Source organism: Aedes albopictus, chromosome 1 (genome assembly GCF_035046485.1).
Source record: "Aedes albopictus strain Foshan chromosome 1, AalbF5, whole genome shotgun sequence".
Taxonomy (NCBI): domain Eukaryota; kingdom Metazoa; phylum Arthropoda; class Insecta; order Diptera; family Culicidae; genus Aedes; species Aedes albopictus.
This window is the reverse complement of record NC_085136.1, coordinates 207,568,591-207,581,425: the sequence shown is the minus strand read 5'-3', so window position 1 is coordinate 207,581,425 and position 12,835 is coordinate 207,568,591. Positions and strand designations below refer to the sequence as shown.

The 12,835-nt window shown below is 44.0% G+C and overlaps 1 protein-coding gene across 1 annotated transcript in view; it reads left to right on the top strand.

The window, feature by feature from the left end:
• LOC109430283 (protein O-mannosyl-transferase 2) overlaps positions 1-11,095 on the top strand; it is a 49,677-nt gene extending 38,582 nt beyond the window's left edge. The window contains exon 9 of the mRNA XM_062846164.1: positions 10,631-11,095. Coding sequence (XP_062702148.1) covers positions 10,631-10,824 — 194 coding nt within the window. The 3' untranslated portion in view covers positions 10,825-11,095. The remainder of the gene's footprint in view (positions 1-10,630) is intronic.
• The last annotated feature ends 1,740 nt before the right edge of the window (positions 11,096-12,835 follow it).

Genomic DNA, 12,835 nt, shown 5'->3' with positions numbered 1-12,835 from the left:
CAGCAGCTGCGAAACATCCACACGCACGCCTGCTCGTTCACCGATCACATGGCCGTGACGTCACGTCTATGTCTTCCCGATCTAGGCCCAGCACCAGGACGTGGGTTTTGGTCTCTGCGGCCTCATCTCCTTACCGAAGACGCGCTACGAGAACTCCAGATTCGATGGCAGTTTTGGACCCGTCAAAGGCGAAATTATCATAGCTGGATGGACTGGTGGCTCGAACATGGTAAGTCAAAAATCGCCAGTTTTTTTCCGCTGGCAGTTAAACCAAAGTTTGACGAATTTCACCATGCTCAGAAAGCCCTCGACAACCAGCTGCGGCGAGCATACGATGGCTTCTACCAGAACCCGGCAATGTTGTCAACCATCAACCGGCTAAATGTTATCGCTGCAACGAAGATTTACACAAGCGTTCATACATATCAACACACCGATCGTGACTGGAGAGCCGCTCTCTGTGTTCCAGCTGGGTGATCGAAGGCGTAAACGAACGACGATTGGACGATAAGATGGAGAACAAGGAGAGGTCATCAACGATTCTCAGAGTATCCAAGACCACGTGCTTCGCTACTTCTCCGAGCTATATTCGGAGCCAGAAAGGGAAGGAGGACACCCTACACGGAGAGACGAAACTACCCAAAAGTGAGTTCTTTCCACCCAACTTCGGGGTTGCGTGCGTCAAGCCAATTTTGAGTTGATGGAATCGATGTTTTTGTTGGGTTGTTCCCGCTTGCTTCCATGTAAAAAAAATACCTAATTTTAAGTTTTTTCCACCCAACCGAAATTTTGACTAGGTTGTATTCACTCAAATTTGAGTACTGTGCTAGAAACTCAGTTTTGGCTTGACGCACGGAACTGCAAAAGTTGGGCTGTTTCTCTCTTCACTCTCTGACAACAACAGAAAGAGCGCATGAAAAGGGAGATGAAAAAGAACTCAAAATTGAGTTTAAAAGTACCTAATTTTGAGTTTTTCAGTTTCTCCGTGTAATGATTTCCAATGCGGCCGGATGATCCCTGAAAACAATGCAGCGAACGACTTTTGCATGAAGCCGATCACCACGACAGAAATCTTGATAGCGATCAAAACAAGCGCGTCAAAGAAATCACTAATTTCCCTTCTCAACTACGACTACAAGCTGATGTCCTGTGTTTTGAAATCTCGGCTGGAGAACGTAATGAGAGTACATCGAATACTCAGCAACGCTCAAGAATGCTCCAATGCAAACAACAACATTTTCCAAACCACGTTGGCGCTAAAGGATCGGATCGCTCAACTGATGGCACGAAGGCAGGTGGGGAAACTCGTGAGCTTCGATTTCGACCATGCTTTCGATCGGGTAAGGCACTTGTTTTTGTACGGCAACATGCGGTCCCTCGGGTTCAATCCACAACTGGTTGATCTGCTATCACGAATCTCGGTCCTCTCTTCCTCTCGCCTGCTGATAAACGAGCATCTGACGACTGCGTTTCCGATCCAGCGGTCGGTTCGACAAGGCGACCCGATCTCGATGCACTTGTTTGTGTTGTACCTACACCCTTAAGTGGCGGCACCGGAGCGGGAATGTGGTACATAAGTGACCCGATGACAAACCCTTTTCGGAACACATTTTTTGTTCTCTTCGAAAACTTGAACATTTTTTCAAACTTTTTATCCCTCTATGTTCTGCACCTCAGCTATAGTTTGAAGATAAATATTAATAAATTTCTCAAAATATCATCCTAAGATAAGGAGAGTAAAAAGTTTGTCGCAAAATGAGGCTGACAAAATCGGGTACTTACTGTAGTGACCTGGTCGTGGCATACGCTGATGACATCAGCGTTATTACCAGCTCATCGCAGAAAGTTCATGCAATGCGTGACTTATTTCTCCGCTTTGGCAGGATGTCTGGAGCAATATTGAATCAGAGGAAAACAACGTCCATTGATGTTGGTTTCCTGAATGGAAATCCAATTCAGGTTGACCGGCTGAAAACGGAGCCCGAAATCAAGATTCTGGGAATAAGATTCGTCAACTCCATCCGGGGTGATAACCACGAATTGGGATGCTATGGTGGGTAAAATAGCGCAACAGATTTGGATGAACTCGCTGCGCACTCTGACCCTTCAACAGAAGGTGATCCTTCTTAACACGTTCATTACCTCCAAGATGTGGTATTTGTCATCCGTACTGCCACAATACAACGTCCATACTGCGAAAATAACCACTACCATGGGATCGTTCCTATGGCGCCGACAACCAGCCCGGGTCCCAATGCAGCAACTGGTGAGACCCAAAGACCCGGGAGGGTTGAAACTGCAACTCCCAGGTTTCAAAGAAAAGGCTCTTCTAATCAACCACCACATCCAGGAGATCGGTTCCATTCCCTACTATCAATCCTTTATAACCCAAGCAAATCCTCCACTTCCTCTTTTAAATCTTCCCTGCCTTAAATTAATCCTGCAAACATACAACCATTTGCCTCCCCAGATCCAGCAAAACCCTTCTTCCGATCTGATCCACAAGCTTTACGTCGACCAAACTGATCGATCGAAAGTGGAACTACACAACCCAACTATAAACTGGAAGCGTGTTTGGTCCAACGTAGGTAGCAGAAGAATGACTTCGGTTGAGCATAGCAGCTGGTATCTGCTCGTGAATGGGAAACTAGAGCACAGACAGTTATGGTATAAAATTCGACGCTGCGATAGTGAGCTGTGTCTGCATTACAATACAGCTATTGAAACACTCAAACACAAGCTGAGCGAGTGCCGACGTGTGACTGCTGCGTGGTCGTATCTGCAGGGCATCTTATCAACGATCATCAATAATCGCCGAAGGCTATCATATGACGAGCTGATTTATTCCGAATTAGAGAGAATAAGCAATAGACAAAAAATTAAAATACCTAAAATCTTTATCAAATACGTCTCCCTTATCATGAATTGTGATAATGCAGTAGACATTAATGAATTAGATTTTTATCTAGGAGTCGAATTGTAACTATTTCCATTGTATCTAGTTTTACACAAAATCAACAAGTAATAAACACAATTTTATTAAGTAAAAAAATACTGTACGGTATTGTCGGGCGGTCGTCGATAAAACCGGCTTGATAACTTCCTACGAACTCGTTCGTTTTAGGTGACAGACGACAGAAAATGAACCGGGATAGCACTTTGTAGGCAACATAGTCGCCTTTCTTATGAATGGAGCAGATTATGGGAGCTTGCACAGTGACTTTTTATCTTCTTCTCTTTCTCTCCTACGGCGTCGACCCATATCCGAGTGAACATTGCCCTCAAAATTTTGAGAGCAATGTTTACTTTTTGTATGAGAATTTTCGAGGTTATGGTTTTAGTGCAAGCCTCTAACCCTTGCTTCCATTCCTCCGGTAGCTGTTCGGTTTCCTAGATTGCGAGTTTTCTCATTTCCGTCCTCTGCTGCATTGGCGTAGTCGTTCCCTGCGTTATCATGGTCTCCCGTACCTACGTTCTCCACGCCATTCAGGTGCTCGTAGAAGTGCTGCTTCCACCTTTCGATCACCTCACGTCCATCCGTCAAGAGGTCTCTGTTCTTATCCTTGCATATTGCGGCTCGCGGCACGAAGCCGTTGCGGGATGCGTTGAACTTCCGTGTTTCATGGGCAGTTCCATTTTCTCGCACTCCGCCAAGCACACCGCTTCTTCCAGGAGGCACTAACCCCCCCCCCCCCCCAAAAGTTGCGGGTCTGCTGCTTCCGCTTCTGTTGGTAACGTTCCACGTTCTGCTGGGTTCCTTGCTGTAGCATTACCGTCCATGCTGCGATCTTCTCCTCCAAACTCGCTCTACACTTGTGATCGAACCATTCGTTTCCAAGTGATGGTTCCATCGACCTTGAAACTCTAACTTATATAAGCAGACATTTTCATTTATAGTCTAGTCTAGTCTAGTCTACACATATATAAGCAGAAATTTTCATTTCATGCTAAAAACAGTAATCTGATTCATCTGCACGAACGACATTCCTGACACAATCAACGCTCCAAGAAACGTGGAAAATAAACTCATTTTACACACATTGATTCCAAACAGCCTGCCAACGCAGCGCAGCTCCCAAGAATCGAAGGTAAACAGCTTGGGGAAAAAATTGAACAAAATCCACCAACATCCGGTTCAAGTGCCCATCTGCCGTACCACGCCTCCGGGGGCTGGACGTAAAACCAAACAAAGGAAATCGAGAAAGCAGGTCCAGTAATGAGATGATGATGGTGATTTCCGGCTGCCCTTCCATCGGCACTTCCTAGTCCATCAACGAAGCCTGTTCCTTTTAGAATGCGGAAGTACTATTCTTTGAATGACATATTTGTAGTTGAAGAGAAAAACTTAATTGCAGGTATTTTGTTGCAATTATTTTGAATTTTGTTATTTTGTGGAAACTGTTGTTGTTTGTCAATGTTGTGAATATATGTTGAGTTTTATTTAGTGGAACGGAATCCATCTTCAAAAAAGAACTCCGTTTTTCGTCCTATCGTAAACAAAGCCAATAAGCTTAATTTGTTTTTTTTTTTCCTTTTTATTTTTTTTTTTTGTAAGGAATGAGCATGCATAATAACAAAAAGAACGGAAACAATTGGTACATAAATTGCCTGTTTTTGGAATAGGAGGCACATGGGGACATAGGCTGAAGAAAGGTGCTCATAATCTACGTTTTGTTCTGCAATCACCCGCGAGTAACATACTTGTGTAATTCCAGACAGTTTTAACATAGTTAAATCAAGTTTTTTTTTCGACATGACACCCAAAATCCAAATTTATAAAAAAAAAAGAGGAAAGAAATGTCATGATCCATAACCTGCCGTAGGAAGACAAGAAGCATTACGATGCATCAAAATTAATGTTAAAAAAAACTTAACACGATAGCTGAATAAAATTAAATAAATCTTTATGCAATTTAGTGTCATAATTTCTATTTTGTACTACTCATTTCAGTATCATAATGACCAACTTTTCCGTACCAGTTCATAATGCAACTGAAATGAGTTGCATAATGAAAAATAGATGCATAATGTTCATAATGCAACTCATTTGAGTTGCATTATGAACATTATGCAACTCAAATGAGTTGCATTATGAAAAAATCATTGCATAAAATTTTGTATGTGACGAGTTGCAAAAAGTTGATTTTTTCAGTACTCTTCGTATTTATCCAACTCGGCAAGCCTCGTTGGATAAATGTACGACTCGTGCTGAAAAAATCAACTTTTTGCAACTCGTCACATAAACAACTATTAATAAAAAGTTTTCCAAGCTATTGTCATAATCGTATTTCCAGATTTCACGTAAACTCATCTTCTGTATCAGCCCCGGAGCAGAAATACTTCCTGATGTCTTAGAATTGGTGGACGTCTCTACACACAGACCTCCATTCAGAGGAAAGCTTTTCGCTTTTATTGAGCTGATTTTCTCTTTATTTCCACCATGGTCAGTTAGTCGATTTGTGTTTGTTTTTCTTTATTTCTCCGATTTTCACGTTTGCTTGAAATCAACCATCACCTTCAGTGGGTGTTGTTCTGGCGCTATTGCTGCTATCATTCCTCCCACCATCATCAGTCTGTGCACGGTATAGCTAGAGCTATAGTACAGCACTTGAGGAGCACGATCAGGAAGGTAACCATAAAAATTTAATTGGAAATTCCCGGCACGTTACGCTAATTCTTTCCCTTCGGGACTGTAACTAGTACTGTTTGGTTGCGAATTGCTTCCCGTTTGGTTCGGATCAGACTGACCCGCCCGGTGGTGTCTGGCTGAATGACACTCCAGCGTCAACCTTATGGTCCATTACGTGCACGGTGCTGCTTGGAAATTCGTCCACTTGAAATTGGCAGGTCTGGGCCGGACGGAAGTGCACTACTACTGTGTGCGGCTTGTAGGAGTAGGGAAACGGAATGAAAATCTGCGCTAAGGTGTGAAACCTTGAACTAATTGCAAGTGGAAATCCTGTTTTCTCCTGATTGGTAGATGGAATCTTGTTTAATCGGTTTTGGCAGTTGATCAACAAAATAACTAGGCGAATAGCTTCATACAGAGGGAGTTGATGCGAAATCCTACTTGTTTTACGATTATAGAGATAATCTTGTTTTGGTTGGTAATCCAGATGTACGTACACTGATATTGGCATTTGTTTCAAATGCGACGGTTTCATGCAAGGTGCGAAATAATGTCATTGGGAGGAGATATAGACATCCATATAAAAGACAGACTTCATATTACGCAAATATGGTCTATTATATCACCGTCGCATGTTTTTGACCGAGTTTGTACAGTGCAATACTGAACAAAATTATAAGCAGCACAAAGGCAATCAGTTCGATATAGTTGAATAGAACACATTTAGGCGCTGTACAAATTGTAAGTGTTGGGTGTGAGCATGGTAAGCCATGAATTTGGTTTTCAATAGTTTTCCACTTTCTGTTCACACGTCAAAAGAACAAGTCGTTTCCTTTTCATTCTGAAGATACAATTGCGTATGGGTCAATCGTTTTCAAGCCGAAGCTCTGGAGATTCAGAATGAATACCGGAAGTCCTGGATCAAGCGGCAGTTCCGTACAAGAAACTTCAAGTCTGCAAGTATTTAGCGATCCGGATACAAACCTGAGAACTGAGCTACGTGGAAGTTTACCGTTCAAACGTACATCGAGCTGGAAGATCTCTGGGGAGTCGTCAAGTCGGAGCTGAATCCATACGGAAGTTACGAAGCCGTGGACCCTGCGAAGGACCGAAAAGCAAAAGTAAAGGTAATTCTTCTCCTTAAACCCGTGAACTTTCTCCACGTCAACCAGGCGAAAAAGGCACAGGAAGTGTGGGGAAACCTGGAGAAGGATTACGATAGTTCCGGCCTCACCCAGCGGAGCGGGCTCCTTCACAAGCTGGTGAAAACCGATCTGATGAGCTGTTCGTCAATGTCCGAATACGTGAATCGGATTATCTCCACGGCTTACGAACGTTCGGATTCAACATTTTACAGGAATGGATAGATGCCCTGCTGCTCTGTGGTCTTCTGGAGGAATACAGGCCAATGATCATGGCTCTGGAAAATTCCGGAACTAGGATCACCGGAGACGCAATTAAGACGAAGCTGCTGCAAGAGGTGCAAATTCCGTCGTTGGATGCAACGTTGTTGTCGAAGGGTAAACGTAGTCTGAGATGACCAGAAATGAGTCTACGTAGTTTATGGACAGTGCCCTATGAAGATTCAAGATACTGGAACCGTTGCTCTCAAGCCCGTTTGTCAGGAAGGCGGTAGCGAAATTTCTGTGAGCGAAGTCCAGTATATTCAGCAGATGTCCGTGAATCTCCTATTCGTCAACAAATTCGTAAGTTAAGGCTACTCGATGCCGTTTGACAACGCTGACCGCTTGAGGCATGGTGGCAACAGGGAGCTGGGGCAGCGCGAGTCATGCGGATCCGACAAGGCATTGGCTTTTCCGTCGGAAGATTTCATGGATATCTGGCATCGGCGCATGTGACATTTCAGCACGGCGAACCTGAAAAGGCTGGTGTACGATCTGGTGAGTGGCGTGAATTTAATTAGCATGCCCATACTCATGAAGGGTTCCCGAGCGAAGGAACTAGTGGAGGTCGTTCAATCAGATATTGACCGTCGCTAGGGGGTTTGTGGACGACAAATCCCGCCGCGCATGGTCGTCTATTTCCTACGAACGAAGTCCGAAGACGAAGTTTTGAAGGCATTTCAAGACCATTCGACAACGGGCTGGAGTACACCAACAAGAGACTCCAGAGCTACATGGAAAAGTTTGGTATTCGACATCAGGGATCGAACGATGGCCAACCAGCAGAATGGTATGGCAGAGAGGGCAAAACGAACGATCGTGCATGCTGTTAAGGCCAACCAACCAAAATCGTTTTATGCAGATGTTGTTTCGATTGATGTGTACATGGTGGTCATGGTATGACACCTGAAGCGTGCTGAAAGCGGAAAGAATCCAGATTTCATTCTGATCTTTGGGGCTAAGTGATGGTACACGTCCCGAAACAGAAGCGACGTGAGTGGGATGCAAATGTCCACGAATGCCGGTTGGTCGGATTCAACGAGACAGGCTATCGTGTATGCGAACCAATCACAAAGATAGTTCTACGAAGCTGAGACGTCATGTTTACTAACGAGGGCAACGTCGGTACCCCAGCGGCGGCAGTCAAGAGCAGCAAGCCAGCGAAGCCAATAGTTATCTAGCTAGATGTTGAAGAAGCGGTACCACTTTCTCCAGACACCGAAGAAGCGCTCATCGGCCATCCGAATCTCGAGGATGGTGCAACTGGCCAAGTTGAAGTCGAGGAAAGCGATTGGGACGATGAAGATTTAGAAGAAGCAGCAAGCTACATTAGTGATTCTTCCGCCGATACTGTGACTGACATCACTGTGCTCTCTCCACACCAAACGTCAAGCGGTGCTCGACGACCAACCTTACCTCAACGGTCAAGCTGAGGCCTGAGTGGCCTCTTCTGTACATAGTTGCCGTCTCCATTCCACTCGGTCCATTGCTTTTTGTTTCCAGTTCCGCACACTACGAAGGGTCCGCTTGATTAACCCACCTAATTCGATACGCACCACGTCTTCTTGTACCGGTCGGATGACTCTCGAGAACCATGTTAGTCGGGTTGCTATCCGACATCCTGATGACGTGACCCGCCCACCGTAACCTCCCGATTTTCGCGGTGTGAACGATGGTTAGTTCCCTCAGCAGCTGATGCAGCTCGTGGTCCATTCGTCTTCTCCAAGTCCCGTCTTCCATCTGCACTCCGCCGTAGATGATACGCAACACCTTCCGTTCGAAAACTCCAAGGGCGCGTTGGTTCTCTGCACGAAGGGTCCATGTTTCGTGCCCATAGAGGACTACCAGTCTAATCAGTGTTTTGTAGATAGTTAACTCCGTGTTACGGCGAACTTTATTCGATCGTAGAGTTCTGCGGAGTCCAAAGTAAGCACGATTTCCTGCCACAATGCGCCTCTGAATTTCTCTGCTGGAGTCGTTGTCGGCGGTCATCAGTGAACCCAAGTACACGAATTCTTTAACCGCCTCGATATCGCCGACAACCAAGTAACGCACCAGAACGCGATACGTCGCAACGATTGGGACCAGTGGAAGGTGGCCATACAGGAGGAGTACGATGTCCATGTATCCAACGAAACGTGGACCTTGACGGAACTTCATAAGGGCAGGAAGGCGTTGCGAAGCTGGATGCCAATGGGAACCTTGACCGACATAAGGCGCGGCTAGTCATCAAGGGATATTTAGGTATCGTACACAAATTACGTAACGCTGTAGGGGGGGTCTGGCTTAGCGTTACGAGCCATACAAAATATTTTTGGTCTTTATACAAAAAGCTTTACAAGGGGGAGGGGGAGTCTGATTTCGCCAATTTTAGCGTTACGTAATTTGTGTACTGAGATTGATTTTTTAGTTGTTAATTCGAGTTCTAATGTTTCAACCATGAACCGGAAAATAATGCAGCTTGGCATTGCCCATAGTAATCTCATAATAGTTTTCAATCAACGAGAAAATTTACGCACATTTTGGACACTTGCACGCACCTTGTAAATGATAATTCATCACTTCGAAGCTGACCAAAAGTTGATTGAAAACATTATCTCATTATATTTCCAATGGACGACGGAAACGGACACGTGTGACAGGTGGGCACAGCGTGTGTTCGGATGATTTTTCCATATCCCTATAGGAGAGGCGATAGCCAGGAACCCATCAATTTTGACACAGTCGATGGGTACTTGACGATGGGATAATTGATAAGTGGTGTGGATGCATTGTGCACCGAATAAATGTCTGCCTGTCATGACTTACACGGGCTTCGTTACATTGACGGGATTTTTAAGGGGGCAACACCATGGACATTTTTCAGTAATCAGTGGGACGAGTTCTTTTGGGCGGTGAATGTAAAATTAGTTTACCTACATGCGGAAAATTGTGTGGGCTGACAGGCAAAGCCAAAAGGATCGTTGGGTTGTTGTGTGTATGGACGACGTTGCACATCCCGTATGCATTATCATCATTGCAATCGTCAAGGCAGAAAATTGAATGGTTTGAATCATAGGCTTCAGCAATATGCTGATAATGAGCTGTTCCTGGTTTCGACAGTGGGTGTGTGGATTACAACAAAAAAGGTATCCATCGTTTATCCACAGCTGTCACAACACTTCACCTTTCATGCATTATGGTGAAAAGGTGTTTGAAATTCGCGAACCGCAATCACGTTGTCACATATAGTGATTGTTGCTAACTTTCTCTTCGTCCCTGGGCATAGTGTATCATTATGAGGCAAATAAAGTGTTGTGGAAGTGCTCGAAGAACACAAAGTTGAAGAGAGGCAGGCAAAACTCCAATAGAAACGTAAGACCAGAAGTGGTTTGTTTTCGGTTGGGACATTACAGCAAAGAATAGCATAATTGAAATTGTTCAATCACGAAAATAATCATAAAGTTATGGCCAGCCCATTGCCGTTAAGTCCCCCTGGAATCCTAAACTATTGCCAGAGAGCCACCTACCTAGATATCTTACCCGGAGTTGTTTGATTTACAACCTTTCGCCAGTTTACTAACTTCTTGTTTTCCTATTTTCTTCCTTCGAATTGCAGGTGTGATGCTGGACTACCTCACAGTGAAGCTTCCCAGCTGGCTGCGGCACACGATCCTGGGGGTGGCACTGGCTGCTCTGGTCTACAGCTTTGCCCTCTTCTCCCCGTTGGCGTACGGTATGAGTGGACCGTTTTCGCATGAACCCAACTCGACGTTGGCCGGACTCAAGTGGATGGATACGTGGGAGTTCTGAAGCACACGCGGTGCTCTTACCAGCTGCTATAGCTGGACCGACCGACCAACCGACCGTACTCGAGATTTTGTTCTCTTTATTTGCTGGTTTATTTTCTTATATTCCGCTCATGTTATCAGCAAGTAGTGCCAACGGGCGTAATGATTTGTCGATACTTTCTGCGAGAAGAAGAATTTTGCGTTTAACGTTCTGTTTATAGAAAAGACAATCTACCTTTAATAAAGAAATACTCAAAGATAGCTAAATAACAGGAAAGCTTTTCTATTACATTGAGTTGTGAACATTCTAATATATCTAATCTTCTTAATCTAACACATCAGGTATCAGGTATCAGAAGGCTCCAGAGGCACGTTTTCTTCCATATGGAGAATTTGTGCCATCGCCATGAACACGAGCCTATTCATCATTTATCCGAGGTAGAGGGAAAGGAATAAGGGATAGTATAGGGATAAGAAAGGTAAAGGAACAGCATCATCGTAAACGCATAAGCGCACCAGAACGGGATTTAACGGTGTTTACCTAGTACTCGAAAAAAACTAGACAGTTACCGTAAACCGGGGTCAAATTGATCATTCGGGTACTATATTGTACTTCCATACTGGGAACTGTTAAGCGTCGTAATGATTTTAAACAATTTCCTCTCCTCTCTCCTCTTCTTGGCGTAACGTCCTCACTGGGACAAAGCCTGCTTCTCAGCTTAGTGTTCTATGAGCACTTCCACAGTTATTAACTGAGAGCTTCCTCTGCCAATGACCATTTTGCATGCGTATATCGTGTGGCAGGCACGAAGATACTCTATGCCCAAGGAAGTCAAGGAAATTTCCTTTACGAAAAGATCCTGGACCGACCGGGAATCGAACCCGTCACCCTCAGCATGGTCATGCTGAATACCCGTGCGTTTACCGCCTCGGCTATATGGGCCCCTAACAAACAATTAAACAATTTACGTCATCTGATTCGTAGATGTCTAGAAATGAGTGTAGACTATAAATTTTTAGAAAAAAGTCAATTTTGCTCAATTTTTTAAAGGAATTTGCAATATATTTCTCATTTAGCTGAAATCATTGCTACTAAACAATTGATTGCTAATAGGACTTCCCGTAAATTCTCTGTTTTAATAATTTTGTGGAGCCTTGGCTGGGATGTTATGCAGCTAATCAGAACATGGAATAGTTATAAAAAGTTCATTTTATGATGAAATAATCATTTGTTGTGATAGAAATCTCTTATTTCATATGAAATTGTCTACCTTTAGGCTTCAAGGGGAAATTTCAAAATTTAATTTAGCGTTTTATGTCTTAAATTCACTAGTTGTAAGGTTTTAGACGCGTTATTCGGTTTAAGAAGAGCAGGTTAACGGAAAAGGGAATTTTCCTTTCCAAACGATGCTTAATTCTATACTGATCAATTTCGCCCCAAAGTGGCATTTCCAATTTTTTGATATTGGGAGTTAATTAATTCAAAGCTTAAATTTGTTGAACAAATTTCTGTCACATGGTTCCACGGAGATCCACTGGGTACTGGTTTTACAGAAATTCTTTTGGCAATATTTGAACAGGCACTGATGTTATCCGCAAAAGTTGTTTTAAAGTGATCAATTTGATTGATTACGGTACATATCAAGTGATACAATGTTACATAATCGGATTCACAGCTGTATGAATCAGCTTGCTGAATATTCGCCAGCGTTGCTAGGGTAAAAGGGTATAATGCGCCCCACCAGGGCAAAACGCCCCCCTTCATTTTCTAGCGATTCAAGCGCTTTTCGCATGCGTGATCGATTAGAAATCTTGAATATTGAAGAATAATTGCCATCAAGCTGATCCGTTCAGTTCTATCGCTGCTGTCGCTGAGAACAGACGGAATCAAACGCGTTCTCCCCGGCTCTTTTTTACCAGCTTTGTGCTGCCCGCAGTAGCTTGCAAGAGTTCTTTGTTTCACGGTCGTTCACCGTGGCTTCATACGCTTACTGTGCGTCGTCGTCCGGAACAGTCAGCAGCAAATAAATTAT